Here is a 23,218-nt window from a genome sequence, read left to right on the forward strand (position 1 = left end):
CCAATCGGAGATGATAGATTGTACACGATACACTTCGCTGACGACCAAGCCATTCTAGCTGAAGACGAGAGTGATGTAGGCTACATGCTTAGAAAACTGGAAGATGAGTATACCAAATGGGGCCTCACAATTAATATACAAAAAACTGAGTACTTAGTTGTAGGAGAAAAACCAGAAAGCCTACAAATCGAAATGGGAACTATAAAACCAACAGACAATTTCAAATACTTGGGAGTCCAAATAACATCAAAAGCAGGAAGTAGCGAAGAAATACACTCCAGGATTGGCCAAGCAAGATCAGCTACCAGACAGCTACACGGACTATTATGGAATAAAAAAATAACCAAAGAAAATAAAAGAAGAATCTATAAAACAATAATAGAAAGTATTGGGCTGTACGGCGCCGAACTCTGGGAAATAAACCAAAGAAACAAATAAAAAATTAAGGCCATGAGACGATGTTGCCAGCTCACTAGACTTGATAGGGTGAGAAACGAAGATATTCGGAGAGAAATGGAAATCGATCTAGACATAATAGACACAATCGAAGCCAAAAGACTTAACTGGTATGGACACCTTCAGAGAATGCCTGAAAATAGATGGCCAAAAAAATAGAAGAATGGACTCCGCCAACTAGAAAAAAACGAGGTAGACCAAGACGATCCTGGAGAGACGATGTCGACGATGCAATGAGCGCTAGAGATTTAACAACTGAAGATTGCTTCGACAGAAAACGCTGGAAATTAGGATGCGAGAAGCGGCGCCAGCTGTAGAAGACTTGCTTGTTATATATATATATATATATATATATATATATATATATATATATATATATATATATATATCTATATATATATATATATATATATATATCTATATATATATATATATATATATATATATATATATATATATATATATATATAGAATTATTCACTTTAAAAGAAATACTAGACCTTAAAGAAAACCTTCTCAAAAGTTATTCCAATAATTCAATCCCCAATAGTAATCAACACCCTTATGAACTTATAGAGTCAACAAAAACTTTAGTTTATGTAACCTCAAATACAATGCTCATAATAATTAAAATTCCTATATTCCATGAAATTCCCTTCACTACCTATAAAATCTAACCTATTCCAAACAAAGATCATGTTATGATTTTGCCACTTGCAAGCTACTATACAAATAATAAATTGTTCGACATTTGTATAGAACAAGGCGACAACATAGTTTGTTTCACACATGTACAATCTGAATGTAACATACCCACAACACAAGACCGCACAGGACAATTTCGACATTGACGATTTCCTTGCCAAATTTGACAATTTACAAGACAGTATTAACACACAACATACATCAGTTGAGAACCCTATCACAAGAATTGAGATTTCACCTGAACCAATTAATTTATCCTCAAACCAAATTATTTTCAAACCAGAGTTAAATAATTTTGAAATAAAATACAAAAGAATTTTTAATAAACACCGTTATACTGTCACTTTGACAAATAATTGGAAAACAGAAATAGCAAATACCTTCCGAAATATCCTAAGACCAATCCAAAAATTTGTCTGTATCTGTAACTATTTAAAAAAAAATAAATTTCACAGTCAAAGCAATCTCATTTACAAGCAATCAATCCACAGTTCCACAAATTATTCCCCTTTCTCAATTCTGTAGGGATCCTATGCAGAAGAAATATATTTCGACTTTGATCTTCCGATATATGAAACATATAATCAAAGACATAAAGAAGAACTCCAAACCTTTATTGCAGAACTATATAATAAACCAAAACAAAAGAGACAACAGCTTTTAGATAGAAAAAACTAAAATGCTAAAGATATTCCGAAAAAAGACCTCACAAAATCCCTATATGTGTCTAAGACAAAACATAAGTCTAAATTACAAGCCCCTTTCTCCACTATTTATCCTTAAAACAAGACCAAACAAAAATTTTTGGTAAAACAGATAAACAAAATGTAACAAGCACTCACCTTAAAGGTCGCGGCATATTATCATGCACGTATAGTTTCCGGCACGTAGTGTTTCGAGTCAAGCAATCGGACTGCTCGTTCACATTTTCATACATAGAACGTTTCAGTTTGGTTCGGTGAAGATATGATCTCGCTTTTCTCAACAAAAATTATGTGCAATTGCTCTTCTACTAACCGATGAGGAATGAAAAACTGTAGTAAAAAGAAGGTTTGAAGTACATCCAATGCAAAGAGAAAGGGAAAAGGAAGGTGAATACTGGATTTTATACAAAGAATTAATTGATGACGATGAAAAATATTATGGACATTTTAGAATGAATATGATTCAGTTTGAATATATTTTAAATTTAATTACACCTTTGGTTAAAAAAAAAATACTACATTTAACAAAGCCATACATATCAAACCAAAGAGTATTTTTTAAAATGGAAGAGGTATCACTTCCGTGCAAAAGTCCTAATTGCTTATCACTTTCGTGTTTAATTGTCTCAAAGCAATGAAAGCAATGAATGCATAAATGGCACAATAGCCTCAAAAATTATTTTTTCAAATACTCTGTACCAAAATCAAACAAATACCTAAATAAACAACGAGGGGACAACGACGGACACCTAATTCACATTCTCCGTACCAACCGGCTACGACTCGTTACGTAGCCGTTGGCATCAGTAAAATATTGTTTTCGAATAAACTGAACGGAAACGTTAGCTGTCTGAAACGCTGCGTTCCTGACAGTGTAAATTGTTCATATTTAAAACCATTTAAATTATATTTTTCGGAAACTAAACACTACTTGCTGGAAACGCACGCAACGTGCATGATAATATGCCACGATCTTAAATATGTAAAACGAATACGAAAACATGTAGACAAACCTACTCAAGACCCAAATTTTTCACAGGCAATCCTCGCCCTGGTCCATCCACTCAGTATTCAGGAGATTCCGAATAACGGTTATTATGCTGAAGAGATAGACAAATCGAGAGAAATATCCCTCTACCACAGACACTTTCTTCACATACCACTAGACAAACTATCCGACACTATTGACGCTAGTCTGACAAGCTATTTCAGAGATCACTTCAAAAATGCACCTTACTCGCTACTGTATTCCCAATACACCCACATACTTGAACAAACGAAAGACGATCTACACAAAATCAATCGAAAACAAAAACGTGGACTTTTTAATTTTCTAGGTATAGCCATTAAATACGTGATTGGAAATCCTGACCACTCTAACCTAGACTGATTAAAATCACACAAAATCTCTATAAAAAATAAACACAATGAAATTATTAAAAAATTTAATAACCAAATATCTTATGGAAACTCTTTTAACACGAGATTCGACACACTTTTAGAAAAACTAAATTCTGATAATTCAATTTTCATGTCTGCACTTAACAAATTATCAGCTGATTTTGACAGCTATATCATTCTACACAATGAGATGATAAATGTCGAAAATAAAATATTGTTCCAGAGTATTATAAGTAAATAGAAAATTGTTACAGAGTATTAAAGTCAATATTGTAATTTGGGTTTATGTCATATTTCTATAGTTGTTTATCATATATTGTCATTTTTGAATAGAAATCTACTATATTTAGAGTTTCAGTTTTTATCCAATATTTTTCTGTTAATTTTGTTAAGAACAGCTGGTGTATTTTGGATATTAAATTTGACTTTTTCTCGTACAATCTAACCAAAAGTCTAATGTTTTAAGTCTGATCTTGGACTAAAAGTTCAAGTTTTTTTCGTCTCATATCCATTGGCATTTCACTCACATCATTCGACTTGTAGGTTACTAATGGGTGTACTTCTTAGGGCTCCTATACATAATCTAAGGCATTTATTAACGATCTTATATACTAAAACGCTAAGCCCTTTTCTTGTCCACCACTTTACTCAAAAACCATATTAGATAATTAAAATATTTTTTCGGAATATTATTAGTATTACGTATGAGATTGTCAAGATATACCTTTGGTACAAAAATTCACTTCCGGTTTTGAGATGACCGGAGGTTAAAATTTACTTTAAGTTTTAGACGCCACAATGTATTTATGGATCGAAAGGTCTCGTCGAGACGAATCTAAATATGTACTTCCGGTTGCGATACGACACCGGAAGTGACCCGAAACGCGCATAAAACGTCAAGATAGAGCAAATTTGACACCGGATTCGTGATCAGCATGCAAAATTAACTGCTAAATGATATCCATGTCGACATTTGATGAAATAAAAATTGCATTCCGGTTTTGAGGTCGACTTCCGGTTTCGTTTTTATTAGTCAAATCAATAGAGAATTCAACGTAGAGTTCAAAAATGTAAGTTCACGAAATTATCATTTATAGTTTTTGAGTTATTGATAAAAATATTTTTACTTCCGGTCATTGTATATATTGTATATTTTTCTCGCAAAATAAAAATTTCATTTAAAAAACTCGATGTCGAGTTGGTCCGCTAGTTTTGTCTATTTTGATTAAATGGCACTGTGATGCGTCACTGTATAATATTGATCCATAGTCGATTATAGCTCTTATAATATTTTTAAATAATAACAAAGAAATATTTGGATCTGCTCCCCATCGTAAGTGTGAGGCGAATCGAAGAAGATTTATTCCCTTTTCTGTTGTTTTAACTATATTGTCTATGTTCTTTCCAGACAAGCGTAATACCCAAATTTTTAACATAATTGTGCACTGGATAGGAGACATTGTTTATTAAGATGTAGTTGGGTATTACTTTTCGTTTTCTTGTAAAATTACATAATTTAGTTTTGAAATCAGAGATATTTAGTCCATGTAATTCACTCCATGTTTTAATATGTTTGGCTCCTTCTTCAATGGGTTTGACTGCATTTTCTATTTGAATGTGTTCTTGATAAATGACTATGCAAATTATAAAATGTTTGTGGAATTTAAATTTTTTACTAGATCAGCAGTATAAATAAAATTAAATATAACAACGGGCTTAATATTCTTCCTTAAGGTAAACCATCCACCGCTAACCTTGGACTAATTGTGTTACCATTTACAGATATATAAATTTTTCTACAGTCATATAGTTTTATTATTTTTTGACAGAAACATTCGGGAAGACCTATTTGTGTCATGTTGTTATATAGTATACTTAAACTAACATTGTCGTGTGCTGATTCAGCATCTAATAAAAGAGCTGTTACTGAAGAATTTGACGTAAAAGCTAAATTTATATCTGTTACCAAATGGCTCACTGCTTCCACAGTAGAATGATTCTTTCGAAATCCAAATTATGTTCGTGATATTTTATTATTTTAATAATGAAATACCTAAATAAAAGTACGAGATTACAGTTCTCAATAGCTTCTTACATATTTTTTCCTATGGTGTCTACAGCACTACAACCCCAAACATAATTGTGGCTATTAAAATCACCACCAATTATAAAAGGCTTCAGTGAAATTTCTTCCTTGTCAATTTTTTAGAGATTTTACTTCCTACACACGAAATAAATACGTTATTACAGACCACTAGTTTAATGTGTCTTTAACACTACAAATGATACCGTAAAGCTGAAGAAAATACCTATAAAATTCATACTTTTTTGTAAGAGGTTCAAAATATCCGCCTTTTTTGTATTGTCAATTTAGACGAGTCAGATAAAATTAAATTATTACAAGAATGTTTTAGCAAGTAAAAACTTCGTGGAAAAAAGTGGAAATCGAAACGCCAAACAAACTTAATTCTAAAATAAAATTTTGGTTAATTACCAACAAAAATAATTATTGCATTAAGATGCCACAAGAAAATAGGTTCTGAAAAATATTAAAAAGTCTATTTAATTTAACAAAATTTATATTACCAAATATTGTATAAAACAAAAAAATATGTTATATAACTAAAGCAAAAATATTCAAAAAGTACTTATATTCATAATAGAAGTACTGTAATTATATATATTTATTATATATACTTATATTTAGCTAGAAACTTTTGATTATTATAAGTTCTTTTAATTAATTTTTTCAAAATTCAGCCATAAACCTCCAATAGGGTGTTTCAAAATATAGAATGGATCGTATTTCAGAGGAAGTTGAGTCTTACTGTTGAACGTTAATTTGAAATTTTTAATTATATATGCAATTCCTAGTTTGATTTGAGTTTGTGCGAAACGTTGTCCTAAAAATAAAATAATATTATTAATATTCGGATAACAGATTTTTAAAATATAAAAATAATAGCAATAATAAAAATATTATAAATAGTATAAATAACAATCAAAAATCAATCAAAATAACACCCAAGATCCAGCCAAGTACCGCCCAATAACTTGTCTTCCAACTTTGTACAAATTGGTCACATCCTGTGTAGCCCGGCGTATCTACCAACACTGTGCTCTAAACAATATCATAGAGCCTCAACAGAAAGGATGCGCTAAGGGCTCCACGGGCTGTAAAGAACAACTTATTATCGACTATTTCTAACCAGGCATACACCAAAAAACAGGAACCGTTTTACTGCCTTCATTGACTACCAGAAGGCCATTGATTTAGTGCCGCATGAATGACTTGTAGATATATTGAAAATATATAAATTCGATGATAATCTAGTGACTTTTTAAAGCATATAATGGCAGAGTGGAAGACTAAAATTTACCTTCAAATACCTGGTGAAACCAATATCGAAACTGAAGATATCCCAATTAACCGGGGTCTTTTCCAGGGGGACTCGTTGAGTCCACTTTGGTTCTGTTTAGCGATGAACCCACTATCTCAGCTACTGAACTCCACTGACTTAGGATTTAGCATCAAAAATAATAATACTCTTGTGGCGAAGCTCAATCATCTGTTGTACATGGATGATTTGAAATTAATAGCTTCCACACGAAATCACCTAGATCAGATGCTAAAAACTGTATAAACTTTCTCAAATGATATGCAGTATGCATTTTGGACTAGACAAGTGCCGTATACTAAATATAGTCAGAGGAAAGGTTCAGCCCGGACGTTTCGATATGCAAGATGGTCAAAACATCGAGGCAATGGGTGAAAATGATACGTACAAATATCTCGGAGTAAAAGAAGCGCGGAAAATTGACCATAAACAAATGAAAACTGAACTAACTTCGGAGTTCGTGCGAAGAGTAAGACAACTAAATCGGTCATATCTTAATAGTAAAAATTTGTTTAAGGCGGTAAATACGTACGCCTGTTCCGCGCTTAGCTACTCATTTGGTATTATAAAGTGGTCAAAAACGGATATTTAGAGGGTCTTCAGCGGAAAGTAAGAACACTTCTCACAAAGGCGCAAAAACATCATCCACGCAGCGGAGTAGAAAGAACAACATTACCGCGGTATCAAGGGGAAAGAGGACTTATGGATATAGGTGAGCAATTAGATAAACAAATTGCTAATTTAAGAACTTATTTGCAGGCACAGGATGAGACATCTACTTTACATCGAGCAATTTGCGCAGTAGATGATATTTCTTCTTTCTTCTTCAGCCTTCATTCATCTATTGTTGGACATAGGCCTCCTCCAATTGTTTCCACGCTTCCCTATCTTTTGCAATTCTCATCCATTGCTTTGAGATACAACCCCGCTTAAACTGAAGGAACAAGAAATGTGCATGAACCACCTGACTCAGCAAGAAAAAATGCGCACCTGGATGAGTAAACCTCTGCATGGGCGACATCTCAATGAGATCAGCCAAGAATATGTCGACAATACAGCGTCGAACTATTGGTTGACATCAGGAAAGATGTTTCCCGAGATTGAGGGTTTCCTACTTGCCATTCAGGATCAGGTTACACCAACTAAAAATTACCTGAAATATATTGTTAAAGATCCTCAAGTCCAAAATGACAAATGCCGATATGGATGCCAAGCCCAAGAAACCATCCAACATCTTACCGGTGGCTGCCAGGCATTTGTCGGTACTGATTATAAAGAACGACATGACTCAGTAGGAAAGATTATCCACCAAGAACTAGCTGATAAACTGGGACTTCTCCAAACTGACCATCTTCCCTATTATCAATACGTCCCTGACAGAATGCTTGAAAATGACAACTACAAGCTATACTGGGACCGCACTGTGCTTACAGACCAACCAGTGGCGCATAATAGACCGGATCTCATACTAGTTAATAAACTTACTAGGCAAACAACACTTATTGATGTGGCGATACTCAACACGAATAATTTACGTATTAAATACAACGAAAAGATCGCCAAGTACAGAGATCTAGAAATACAAATTAGGAGACGATGGAGAATGGAAAGTACTTAGACATTACCTATTATTCTATCTACTACTGGTGTTATTCCCAAAAACCTCCTAGCGAACATAAAACAGCTGGGTCTAGATGAACATCTTTATAAGGCCATGCAGAAAGCTGTACTCCTCGCGACGTCCAGATGTGTGCGAAAATTTTTGGGAGATACTCCAGCAAACCAAGTCACCTAGGGCTCAATAACACGGAAAGAGTCCCACCAGAGCTCAATCCTTTTGATACCGGAGGTATCTGGGATGAGTGAATTTTCCCCTTAGAGGGAGTGTGAGCTGTATGGCTAAATCTGGGTATAAATAAATAGTGTGAAAAACACTTATGGAATAAAATTGTTCGTGTTAACTGAATACCTTTCATTGTTGGCAATGTTTTGCTTTCTTTTATTTGGGACATTTTTTTCGTTCTAGAATAAACTTTGTATATTACATATAAAGTTTATTCTAGAATGAAAAACAAATGTCCCAAATAAAAGAAAGCAACCCCCTGTATAATTTAACGTTTTTAAAAGCTCCTTAAAAAACTGATCTAAATCAATTATACAAGGTAGGGTCTATTAGGAATAATACAAGGTAAGATTTTGAAATTATGTATAATTTTCGTCAAGAAATTAAATATAAAACTGAATATATTGATATTTAGTTTCAAAAATTAATGAACCTCGAGTTCGTTTGGAAAAATATTCCCGTGAGATTTTTTTGCATAATAACTTTCATGAGATAACCCAAAGTAAGGTTCATGAGGTCGCCCATGCGAAAAGTTATTCAAATTTGTTTAAACAATTTTTTGTTAACAAATTATAACAATCAATTGTTTTAGCCCGGACAAAGTTTTTTGAATTTTTTGAATCATTCTAAACAAAATAGGGCCTTTGTAGTTTTTTCTGTGCTTGATCTTTTTCGAGTTATAAATAATCAAAAACGAAGAAAAACGCAAAATTAAAATTTTCAAGGCTCAAAAACACAAGTTAGTTAAAAACATTATTTTTAAATTCACCAAGGACTTAAATTCAAGTTTAAACCTTGTTTTATCATTACCAGATAATTATTTTTGGCCTTTTTCATTTTAAGATATTGTTTTTTAATTGTTAGTGAAGCACTTAAGATAGAACGGGCGCTCAGGTTGCAACGTCTACAAAAAAAAAGAAATAAAATCTAGGGCACAAATTTATGCTGGTTTAAATTTTCATTGTACAAATGAACACTCGTCCTGCCAGACGCGTTTCATTATCAATAAAAAACACCAGATTTAATAGTAAGTTCTGTACCAAGGGTGTTATTAAGATGGTTACGCCCAGAGAGCAACATAATCCAACCAGGGAGCCTCCCTTTTAAACAGAATTTAAAATTACTAAAGTTTATAACGTAAAAATCTTCCACTTGCACATATAAAAATAGAGAAAATGTAGATTATGCTAGTGGTGGTGAACAGATCTTCCCTTATTTATCCATCGATGCAGAAATTTTTCAAATCAATATACAACTTGAAGCGGTCTCAAATAATATTAAAGGGCCTATAAAAATAAACATCTGTAATATATACAATTCACCTACACAAAACTCAAGCAACAATAAAATCTTCGATTTGATAAAACAAATACCTCTACTTTGTCTAATACTTAAGAGATTTTAATGCACATAATGACATATTAGGACAAAAAAAATGACTCCACTAGGTGAAAATATTTTAAAGTGATAATATTCTTTCTTCAGATTTCTTGGCCAAAAAAGAAAGGACTGAATCCAAAGCTGATATACCGCGTAATAACCTTTCTCCTTTAAATGTTCCCATAACCATGGATGAATTAGAATAGTCACTTAATAATACAAAAACTCTTCTCCCGGTCCTGATAACATTTCTGTAATATTTCTGCAAAAACTTCCTTCATCTGCAAAGAAACTCTTGCTGGATATCTACAATAATACATGGAGACAGTGCAAGTTCCCAAAAATCTGGATTTCATCTATCGCGATTCCTACTTATAAACAAAATCAACCAACAGCATTAAACCAACTGCAAACTATGAACATAAATATCAACTTTGATAGATTTCTTCACATATCGGAATTGCTGGTAATGAAGAAGTAGATTCCTTGACAAAACTTGTAACGATTTGCATCTCTTCGATACCGTCAGCGCTACTGTCAGCAGTAGGGATGCGTAATCACGTATCCCTACCAGAAGTTTCTCCTCAATTGATGTGCGCTAGAGTAGATGGAAGGCCTTCGACCGTGTAAAAGAGCAGCCGCCGCAAGAGAAAGCAGAGTTCTGTCGCAATATTGATCTGACAACAACTCCACTAGCCCTTGGGTATCGACTGAAGGCCAACCGCTTCTACTAGAGTATTGATCTGGTGGCAATTCCGTACCCAGTCTTGAAGTTTTGATCTGAGACATACCTATTCTGTTCTGTGTCCAAGTACTGATTGGACACCGCCAGTTCCTCGCCAGCCCTAGTGTTGATTAACCCGGTCCATCTTTATTTCTTCGACCGGTTCACTACCATCTGTGTCCTGTGTATATTAAACAGTGAGCCATAGAACCGTGGATGTCGTCGTCGCCAGGATTAATGCTCCTAGTTTTTATTGTATATATTACCTAGGATATAATTTTATTTTGTGATTTATCTATTTTGAATATAATTTTATTTAATTTATACCTGAGTTTTACAGGTTTCAAATCCGGAAGCTGTAGAAACCAAAACCATTTTACACCTACATGTAAAACCTATAATCAAGACAGATTCTACGTAATAGGAGAAGGGTTTAAGGCAAACTTTTTTGCATGTTCTTTTGGTGTTCCAAAATTGACATTCTCAGCAAAATTCAGCTTCTTCGTAAGATTTTTAGGGGTTCATTGGCATTTAGGTCTCTGACGACTGATGTACTTTCTTCTTCTTCTTCAAGTGCCCTGTCCATTGGCTATTAACATGGCAATTCTGATCTTGTTTGCGGCGCTTCTGAATAGTTCGACCGATGTAAGCCCGAACCACTTCCTCAGATTTTGGAGCCACGAGTGTCTTCTCCTGCGTGGCCCTCGCTTACTGTCTATTTTTCCCTGGACAATCAATTGCAGTAGACGGTACTTATCGTGTCTCAATATGTGGCCTAGATATTCAAGCTTTCTTTATTTAATTGTATTCACGATTTCTTTCTCCTTTCCGATTCTTTGGATTACCTCTATGTTGGTGACATGTTCGGTCCAGGATATACGAAGAATGTGTCGGTACACCCACATTTCGAATGCTTCTAGTTTATTTTTATGCCCTCATTTGCATTTTCCATACATTTGTTTTGCGTATTACCCAAAGAGTGGTTAACATCTATTTTTATTTGTCTCCCTAAAAAGAAAAACGCAAGAGAATGCAGCGATTACCGCACCATTAGCTTAATGTCTCATACGCTAAAGTTACTACTTAAAGTCATCCATAACAGAATATATCACAAACTGGACATAGACGTTAATAATACACAATTTGGTTTTCGCAAAGGCCTAGGAACACGTGAAGCTCTTTTTTCACTTAATGTACTAATACAAAGATGCCTGGACGTCAATCAAGATATATACGCATGTTTTATTGACTATATTAAAGCATTCGATAAAGTACGACATAAACATTTAATGAATGTCCTGAAATCAAAGAAGATTGACTACAACGACCTCAGGATGAAATCTAATTTATACTATAAACAGCGAGCAAAAGTACGTGTTAACGAACAGCTGTCAGAAGAAATTGAAATTAGATGTGGAGTAAGACAGGGATGCGTATTGTCGCCAATTCTTTTCAATGCCTACTCTGAAGAGGTCCTGAAAAAAACTCTTGAGGGTGAAACAGCTGGAATAAAGGTAAATGGAGTCCCCATTAACAACATTAGATATGCGGACGACACTGTGATCTTAGCCGAAAACATTGAAGATCTTCAGAGACTGGTGACTAGAATAGCAGAGTATGGAAAAGAGTATGGTCTAATAATGGATGTCAAGAAGACGAAATTTATGAGAATATCGAAAACTCAAAGAAATAACGAGAATCTTTTAATAAACGAAACCAACGTCGAACAAGTGGACAAATATGCATACCTGGGAACAATGATTAACTCCACAAATGATTACAATCAGGAGATAAAAATAAGAATAGAAAAGGCTAGAGCAAATTTCAACAAAATGAGAAGAGTTCTATGTACCAGGGATTTAAAACTGGAACTAAGAGATAGGTTGGCGAGGTGCTATGTTTTTTCGACTTTATTTTATGGAATGGAATCTTGGACCTTGAATGCGACATCAATGAAAAAACTGAAATCATTTGAGCTGTGGGTGTACAGAAGAATTCTGAAAATATCATGGACAGAACACGTCACAAACAAAGAGGTTCTGGGAAGGATGAACAAAGAAATGGAAATTTTAAATTCAATAAAAACAAGAAAATTAGAATATCTCGGACATATTACACGTGGAGAGAAATACACCTTGCTCCAACTGATTATGCAGGGAAAGATCCAAGGAAAGAGAAGCATAGGGAGGCGTAGAATGTCATGGCTGCGCAACCTGAGAGATTGGTACGGATGTACATCAAATGAACTTTTCAGAGCAGCCGTCTCAAAAGTCCGAATAGCTATGATGATTGCCGACCTCCGCCGCGGAGATGGCACTTGAAGAAGAAGATACATTTGTTAAATATTTCTTCGGAATAAATATTGAATAGGAGTGGGGATAATATACACCCCTGACGGACACCTCTTTTGATCTGCACACTTTCAGTGAGTTCGTTGCCAATTTTTGCTCTTGCTGTTTGACCCCAGTATAGGTTTGCCACAATTCGAATGTCCTTGTCGTCAATACCTGTCTTTCGCAGAATATCTATCAATTGTTCATGATTGACATTGTCAAATGCTTTTCTAAAATCCACAAAGCACAAATACACGTCCTTATCAACGTCTCTTCACCGCTGTATAAGCACGTGGAGAGCGAAAATTGCTTCTCTAGTTCCAAGTGCTTTCCGAAAGCCAAACTGCGATCTATCAATATTTGACTCACCTTTATCATATATTCTTCTGACGTACTTTCATATTGATGAAACCTATTTGATGATTATCACCGTCTTATGCGTGATAGCGTGAAATTGATACGGACATTTTTCTGATTTATAACTAAGTAATTTCCAGTAACTTTTTGTATATATTGGATCTGTAAATTAATTTTTTTTTAAACTAATTTATCCTTACCTAAGCAAGCACGTGGTCCATCTCCAAAGGGAAAATATGTGTACCTCTTGACCTGATTGTCTATAAATCGTTCTGGTTTAAATTTTTCTGGATCTTCGAAATATTTTGGGTCCATCTGCACAGCAAGTAATGGTATCATAACAACATCTCCTACTTTTAGTTTGACAGAAATAGGCTTATAATCAGAATTGGTTGGGGTATACGTGTAATCTTCAGTGCACACTTTGGTTAAAGTATAAACTACGGAATTCACTCTTAAAGATTCTAAAAAAATATATTAATATGTAAAAATAATAAAATTAGAAATGTAGGTCTGGTTTCACAAAATATGTTATTACTACTTATAGTTTTTCTTAACAATTATTTATCGACAAATCCTGTCATCTGATTAAGTACTACAATACGAATTGTAGAAATTGTTTAAATAATGGTAATATTTGAAATAAATATTTTTACTTTTTTGATTGGCATAAGTGTATGTCTTTAAAAATATTAGCTACAATATTCTATTATATTTATATATGGATTATATAAACATTAATTTGATTTTTGACCTGCCCGCCTTGTAACAAGGAGATATATCAATATAATTAAATATAAATAAATAATATAAATATAGATTTATAAAATTTTTTATACATCGGATAAATTTTCGGATATAAGGCTACTCTGACATCACACCTCTTACATGGACGGCATGAATATTAATTTGACGTATAACATTATTCATTGCAATAGCCTTTATTAAGGCTAATTAATGACATTATTAATTACCCTTTTCACAGTCACTCTCGGTCCAGTGCACGTCGAGGTTGTGTTACGCAGTATAATGACAACTGATCCGACTTTTAATTGTTGTAAGTTGTTAGGTATGAGTCCAGGTAATTGTAACGATTTAAAAAACTTTGTAGGATAGTTAATTAAGTCATCCTGCTTGATCTCTGCGTCAACTAATTTGAACAATAACAAATTTCCTGGAAGAAAATGCAGAATAATCACATTTAGATCATCGACATTTGTATTTTTGCCAGCAATATTGCTCGTCCAATTATGGTTTTTGAACTGGTGTGCTATGATCAGAAAAAACAATTAATATGCTCCACTCAGAAATTTGATAAAAAATTACCTGAGAATTATACTGAGAGGGTAAAATAAAAAATGCATAAACAATAATAATAGCTAAAAACTGTTTAGAGTTTTTGGACTAAAAAGGCTTTGAGCTAGAGAAACCGGCTTTGTTTGAATCCCTACTCGCTGCTGTTTACTGAGTGAGGACTCACATTGGTGGACGCTTGACGGGAATAACTGATCTAATAATCAGTTATCGATTACGGTTAAAATGATTAAATAGCTAATACGGCTATTAAATCATAGGGATTAGTGATAAAAGGGTAAAAATTAAGAGTTTTATTGTTTAATGACATATGAAGGGTACAAGGAAAAAAGGAAGTATGTCAGAAATAACACATTCTGAAAGAAGGCGATTTTAATACTTCAAAACAGCACAAAGATTATAGTTTCGTCATTTACATTGATCAAGGTATTACCAGAGGTTAAATATAAGGTTTCAGTTGAACTGCAAAAACCTAAATTATTCTAGTTTCTTTATTTTGCCAAAAATTAAGAAACTTTACACAATAAATTACTATTTAACTGGGAATAAGCCACAATTAAAGGTTAAAATACGTTTATTGACGTTTCAATTTCCACTTCGGAAATCGTTCTCAAAATACAAACATTAGTGTTTGTATTTTGAGAACGATTTCCGAAGTGGAAATTGAAACGTCAATAAACGTATTTTAACCTTTAATTGTGGCTTATTCCCAGTTAAATAGTAATTAATTTAAAATGCCACAAGAAAATAGCTTCAGAACAATATTTACACAATAATTCTCAATATTAAAGTAAAAATGGAGGAATGTCAAGAAAAGTAGTAACAACGTTGATAAAAAAATGCATTTTATTTCAGAAAACAAACAACGATTATTATAAAAATATTATTTATGTAAAAGAATTTAAAAATAGTATTTTTTCAACATTTTATAGCGTCTACACGAGATTTGGGTATAATAGGTCTCTAAATTATTGATGTGGAAGATCAAAATAACGTTGGGCATCTCAACAAAATTTTTTAAGATGCTGCAAGTCTGCAGATTTCGCTTGACTGATCGGCAGAAGTGTTAAAAAAATAACAAAAGTAAGCTTTATAAAACTAATTAATTTGGGGGGGGGGGGTTTACGCGTATAAGCATATGGAGGTAGCTCAAATTCCACTTCCGGCAATTTGGAGTAGTCAATCTCTACTGTGTTATTACTGTGGTCTCCCAAGTTCTCCAAATACGAGGATGATCCCTACCAGCTTTTACGTCAAGGATGGGTCGATTTAGAAAAGGCCATTTATTTTTATAATGCTTGCGTAAATATTCAGTCCAATTTCGAAAATACTTTTGAGGACATTCTCCAACATGAAACGATGATGGTTTATGTCTAGCAGTTTTATACACTTCTGTCCAGTCTTGAAAAAGTTCGGCTTGTGATTTTTGATTGACAAGTCCAAAATCTTTGTCACATTCCAGGTAGGAATGTACCCTAACAGAAAAAGTTATTTACATAGAGTCCAGTCTCTTCTCATGATGAACTATGTTGTGAATAAACCAAAGAATAGTGTAGTTTTTATTCTGTCCTCCGCACGAGTCGCAGAAAATATTCAAGTTTCGTACTTTTCAATTAAGATAGTTGTAGATATACTGATGAAGCAGTGAACAAACATCATCGCTACCTTTTTTGTCAACAGTCTCGGGGTACATATAAAATATGGACTCAGCTGCAGACAAGACGTGTATATTGAACGAGTATAAACTCAATTGTCTCTTATAGTAAACATCATTTGTACTAATATTGGGTATTTGCAAATTTTTTAAAAAATCCATGCATATGGCCTCTGTGTGTACATTTTTTCTACTAGGTATTCTCGCAGCTTGTTTTCTGTTGGGCTTGGGCTTTAAGTTTATGTAGTTTATTTTCTGTATCTAGTTGCTTAATATCAGCATTCAATTTATTTGTTTCTTCCAAAGATTTCGCTAATAGACACTGCTTCTCAAGAATTTTTGATAAATATTGATCACAAGAACTATACGTATCGGTTCTTGGAAAACCAAAGGAAATATTAAATTAAGTAGAAAAAATACTTCTATATATTTCGTATAAACTACAAATGTCTGGAAATTTTTCTACGTACATTGTGTCTTCTTCTTCATGTGCCATCTCCTCTTAGAAGGTTGGCAACCATTATGGCAATTCGCACTTTCACTATTGCTGCTCTAAAGAGGTCAGCAGAAGTGCAGTTAAACCAACCTTTAAAATTGTTTAACCAGGAGATGCGTCTTCTTCCACGACTCCTTCTACCCTGTATTTTTCCTTGCATTATTAATTGCAACGCTCGCCCCTCATGACATGTCCCAGATATTGCAGTTTTCTGACTTTAATTGTATTTAAAACCTCTTTATCTTTTCTCATTCTTCTCAACATCTCGACATGTCGACATGCGTGGCTCTATCCACCCAACTTATTCTTAATATCCTTCTGGAGGCCCATAACTCCAAGGCTTCTAATCTGTCCGAAACATCTTTCTTTATTGTCCAAGCCTCCAACCCATAAAATAATACGGACAACACGTAGCATCTCAAAAATGTACACAATGTACATTGTGTACAATATTTAAATCCTCAGAAAAGTATTATTTCGACGAGTTTTTCAAACTATTATGACTTTTTCTGGCCCTGAAAGTCCCTATATGCTGAATTATACAGTTTTTTGTTTCTATAGAAACTTGATGGCGATGATTTCCATGTCTTTCCTCTAGTAAATTTTGGAGCGTGTCAATTTTAGTGACTTGTATAGAACACCTAACTTTTTTTTCCCAATTTCATGGAATGCCAAAAAGGCCTTCTGACATACTGGAACTTCTTGTATTTTGTCATTTACATTATAACGGATTATATAACTAAAGACGGCATCATGAAGACCTGCAGAGTCCTCTGATACTTGTGTTCTTCGTTGCAGTACAGTTTGTACAATAATTAATCAGCATAAGTATATATTTTGAACATCTGTTAACTTCATGAAGTTAAACTTTCTAATAATTTGAATTCTTGCTTTAGGCGATATTTGTAGAAAACACTTAAACGTAACGCACTTATAATCAGATCTTATTACATGGATTTGTCTGTTTAATTTTTTATTTACTTCATGGATTCGTCCATACTTTCTACGTTTCTTTGCAATATTTTCCCGTGTGTCCATAACATCATATTTTATAAATTCGTCACTCTCACTAGACATATTGACAACTTGATAACTCTCCTTTCAGGTTCAGTAAACAAACACAAATAACCTCTAAACACCTCTCAAACACGTACAAACTAAATGTATTAACTGCTTAGTCGGCGCCGGTCACATTGACATCCCTCCGTTTTTTCCTGTAGAGTTCGGACATGCCTCCTTTTTTACTCTGTATAACAAATATAAAAATATGTGTTACATCCTGTTGTATCCGGTTTGTAATTCTATATGGTCTAATAGCCTCATTTTCGCCCGTCATTTGGCATATCTCCTTTTTTTTTCTCTGTACCCTCCATATTATAAGAAAAATAAAAATAAAAATAGTCCATACACGAATATGAATATAATATGTACATATAAAATTTTATAAGAATCGGTGAAGCGGTTTCGGAGGAGTATGGCAACTAACTCTGTGACACGAATATGGCAATTAAAAAATAGAGGTTACTAATAAAGGTGTGAAAATTAAGGTCTTTATATATATATATATATATATATATATATATATATATATATATATATATATATATATATATATATATATATATATATATATATATATATATATATATATATATATATATATATATATATATATATATATTGTGATGATTGGTGTTTAAAGAAAATAATTTGTAAATTATATACTAGATAATATTAGATATAAAAAAGTATTTGGTTATTTTAAGAAGTTATATACTAGAGAATTTAATAAAAATTATTTATGTGAGAGTATTTTTAAGAAATTAGCATATAATAATTGTAAAAAGTTGTATTTTAGTAATTATAATGTGACAGACAGATATACTTACTCTCCAAGCGACATTTTAAATAATTAGGAATATAAGTGGGGTTATAATAATATAATAGTTTAAAATGTTTAATTTATATATATTTACTGATTTAAGTGTTTATTCTGATCTGAAAAGCCTAAATGTCAACAAAATTATCAATAAAAAATTAAAGAAGTCTCCAGAATGCAGAATTTGACCTTTGGAACATTCTGGAATAATTGTTATGTCTGTGGATCGAACATATACTTTTTTCGAGAACATCCATATAGAAGAAATAGAACAAATCGAACATGATCTTTTACCAGATGATTCTGGAACATCCAAAAAGATATAAATACCCGTGATTTGGATTCAATGACAGTTTTTAGTTTTAGTAGGAAGTCAGTCAGAAAGTTTAAGTCAAGCAGTCAGAAAGTTTAAGTCAAGCAGTCAGAAAGTTTAAGAGAAGTCAGTCAGAAAGTTTAGTAAGAAATATGAAAGTTAGTCAATCAGTTACAAATAGTCCAATTGTTTAATATAGTGAGTTAAATGAAGATTAAAAATTATGCATATATTTTAATGCACATTTATAATTATACACAAATAATTATTGAAGATTATAAAAGTATATTAGAAGAATATTGGATGGATATTGTAAGGAATTAAAATTATATTATGATTGGATATTGGTATATTGAAAAGAAGACTAAATATAAATGCTGTTTGCTGGTTTGTTTGGTGGTTTATAAATGCTGGTGAAGAAAAATATATCTTAAATTGGTAGAAGCTGATAATTGGAAAAAGTAATTTCACAAAAACAAGGATAACCGAAGTACGAAGACATTCAGTGGTGATTAGAATCTATATAGTGGAAAACAGTTCATTTAGGCATTCAGTGAAAGAAAGGTACAAAATTTTGTTAATATAATTTAGTTAGTGTCATAACAATTTCAATTTTGAAGATAGTTTGTTTAAATTTTACATTGTCTATAGAATTTAATTAGTTTTATAAGAATATCAATTTAAAGATAGTTTATTTTAAATTTACATTGGCTAGGTTAGATATATATGTGTGTTTTGTCCTCGACGCATCAAGGAATTTGGATATCGATTAAAATACTTGGGAATTCCAAGGTTGGCCAAATCCAAATTTCTAATTGATTCGATGCAGGGAAAATCCACTTTCGCTTCGTAAAACAAAGGATTTGTTTTACATAAAAGCAGGTAGATTTTCTCTCATCAGTCAGTCGAGCTTGCCTCTTCTACTGTAGACCTAGTCGGTGCTATTATTGTTCCAACTAAGTTATTGTTTTATTTCTGATTTTCTGTATACCTTTTTATTTTAGCATTATTGTATATTCAGACCTTTTCAGGTTAGAATAATACATTGATCTATATTTGTTCATGTACTGATTGTTTGATATTTTATTTGAGTATTTTGATTGTTTATTTTTCTTGTATTTTGTGTCTAAGTTGTTCTTCCGTAAGTTAAGAACACTTAGAAATATTTATCTTGCTTTTTCTATTTTATATTTTGATTTGTACTTTGTCTAAGTAGTTCTTTCCGGTAAGTCAAAGAACTCTTAGAAATATTTCTCTGAATATTTGACTTGTTATTTTAATTGTGCGTCTAAGCCATTCTTTTCCGGTAAGTCAAAAGAACACTTAGAAATATTTTCATAATCATTGTTGCATTATTATTTCCGATATTTTATTTAAGATATTTTCTTCCTTAAGTTAAGAAAATACTTAATATATTTGTCTCTTTCATTTTCTATTTTATGCTAAGTTGTTTCTTCCGTAAGTCAAGAAACACTTAGCAATATTTCCACATCTTTTCTGTATTTGATTTTTCGTATTTGTAAGTCGTTTCTTCCGTAAGTCAAGAAACACTTGTAAATATTTGTATTCTTATTTTTGCATTTTATTTTCTTCCTATTCTATATTACAAGTCGTTTCTTCCGTAAGTCAAGAAACACTTGTAAATATTTATATTCTTCTATTGCATATTTGATTCTCTTGTTGTTTTTCTGTTCTAAGTTGTTTCTTCCGTAAGTCAAGAAACACTTAGACATATTTTCACATATTGTTTTATATTTACTTATTTCATTTGTTTATATTCCTCTCTTAAGTTGTTTCTTCCGTAAGTCAAGAAACACTTAAGAACATTTCTGCATTCTTTTACCTTGTGTATTTTTACTCATATTTCTGCATTTTTCTATTCTTTGATCTTGTACATTTTTACTTTTCATTCTAAGTTGTTTCTTCCGTAAGTCAAGAAACACTTAGAAACATATTCTTTGCACTACATTTATCATACCATTTTATTTTATTGTTTACCAAGTTATTCCTTCCGTAAGTCAAGGAATACTTAGATTATTTTACCTGTTCTGTTTTCCATTTTTGATCTGTTATTTTGTAACTGTTCCTTGGAACCGTTACCTGTAACAGATACTTGTCGCTGTAACGGTTATTCTGTAACGGCAACAGTACTGACCCATTTCACTAGCGACAAACGAAGATGGTAAACACCCGTTCCAATTCCGGAGACAGGAAAAAGTCCGAAGAGCCGGCGATGGGTCCTACAGGCCCAAATGCCCCCTCTCGGCAACAGTTTCATAATAGTTATAATAAAGATAATTTAAAAAAGTACTTACAAACTAATTCTTTGAGAATCGCGATAAAAACCCTATATGATTAAAAATACTCATTGCTCATCATTCAAACAAACAATACATCATAACAGTATATATATATATATATATATATATATATATATATATATATATATATATATATATATATTCGACCAAAAAATAATTTTTAAATTCGAATTATCGAGTAAAGTGGTCTGTAATGAAAATCTTTCCTTTTTCTGAGATACTCAATATTTCGCCATTTATTTAATAGCTTCCTCAGGAGTAAACTAAAACAATTTAAACATTACAAAAAATGGCTTACAAATACATTTTAAAACATTCACAGAATTTAAAACATTTCGCAAATAAAAACTGACATTGAAGTATTTGAAATATTGAATGTCAAGATTAAATTGTCTTAAGCACATTTATTTATATCTTAATTTTAAAAATGTATTTGTACGCCATTTTTTGTAATGTTTAAATTGTTTTAGTTTACTTCTGAGGAAGCTATTAAATAAATGGCGAAATATTGAGTATCTCAGACAAAAGAAAGATTTTCATTACAGACCACTTTACCCGATAATTCGAACGTATTTATATATATATATATATATATATATATATATATATATATATATATATATATATATATATATATATATATCTATATATATATATATATATATATATATATATATTTATATATATGTATATATATATATATATATATACATATATATAAATATATATATATATATATATAAGTAGCAGTAGTTATATATATATATATATATATATATATATATATATACATATATATATATATATATATATATATATATATATATATATATATATATATATATATATATATATATATATACCATATTACCATTCAGATTTTACGATTTTACCGTTTAGATTCGGATTTTACCATTCGGATTAAGAAAACCTAATACCGATTTTCGAGTTCTGAGGATTTATTTAAAGCATTACACTGTATTTTGTTTATGTTGTAACTACAATCAGAGATTGTTATATTCTATCTCTGACTATGTCATTGCCATCCTACTGAAATTTTTAGCACTGAATATCTTACAAAAGGTGTAATCGAGATGAATTTTTAAAATGCAAAAATATCAAATAAATGGTCAAAAGAACTGTTTCAAATGATATCTTACTTACCACTTAAACAAGCATCTAAATACTGAAGTTCGTTTACACTTTCATACGTAAATTGATCATTATTTTTCTTATAAATGTCAGTAAGATGCTCTCTTAGATTTGTTTGTACATCTGGATTTAATGCTAAATCATACAGCAAGAAGGCCATTACCTTAAATATAAATAATATGCCATAGATGTAATAAATATAAATAATGTAAGTTATTTAACACAATAATAGTTTTTATTTCTATCAATAAATTATATCTAACTTATAGACTTATAAAAAATGATTGTCATTTTTCATTTAAGTTTTGTTGTAGTGTAAAACACTTGGTTTTTTATAGTTATCTAATCTGGTCAATATATTTGTCCATTGCTCTGTAATACCGATATGTATAAACTACCTTTTTTATAATCATTTCACCATCTACGTAAGCTACTACAAGGAGAATTCATTGTACTACAAATAGGTCTATAGTAGAACTTTCGGTACTTCATTAAAAACGAAATCAATAAATAGAGAATCATAAATAGAGCCAAAATTACTTGTTTTATCGAAAATTCCTTCTTAGAGGAAAAACATTAGTTAACATCTGTTTTATTAAAAAATGATTATCCTTTATCGTTAAACAATAGGAAATTTTCAACAATCGACCGAATGGAACAGAACAACTTAGAACGAGATCCTACAGTATACACAAGGAATAATACGAGGAAAATAACAATACCATACATAAAAGAATTATCAGAACTGAAAAAATACGATATAAATTTCAACAACATTGAAACAAATA

At 31.8% G+C, this 23,218-nt stretch overlaps 1 protein-coding gene across 1 annotated transcript in view; it reads right to left on the reverse strand.

Annotated features, from left to right (window-relative positions):
• Window positions 1-5,846: 5,846 nt before the first annotated feature.
• Window positions 5,847-23,218, reverse strand: part of LOC140443713 (cytochrome P450 6j1-like) — a 67,356-nt gene continuing 49,984 nt past the window's right edge. The window contains exons 5-7 of the mRNA XM_072535099.1: window positions 22,443-22,593; window positions 13,502-13,765; window positions 5,847-6,169 (exon numbers count right to left, since the gene is read on the reverse strand). Of these exons, the coding sequence (XP_072391200.1) occupies window positions 6,003-6,169; window positions 13,502-13,765; window positions 22,443-22,593 (582 nt within the window). The 3' untranslated portion in view covers window positions 5,847-6,002. The remainder of the gene's footprint in view (window positions 6,170-13,501; window positions 13,766-22,442; window positions 22,594-23,218) is intronic.

This window comes from Diabrotica undecimpunctata, chromosome 6 (genome assembly GCF_040954645.1).
Source record: "Diabrotica undecimpunctata isolate CICGRU chromosome 6, icDiaUnde3, whole genome shotgun sequence".
NCBI classification, from domain to species: Eukaryota; Metazoa; Arthropoda; class Insecta; order Coleoptera; family Chrysomelidae; genus Diabrotica; species Diabrotica undecimpunctata.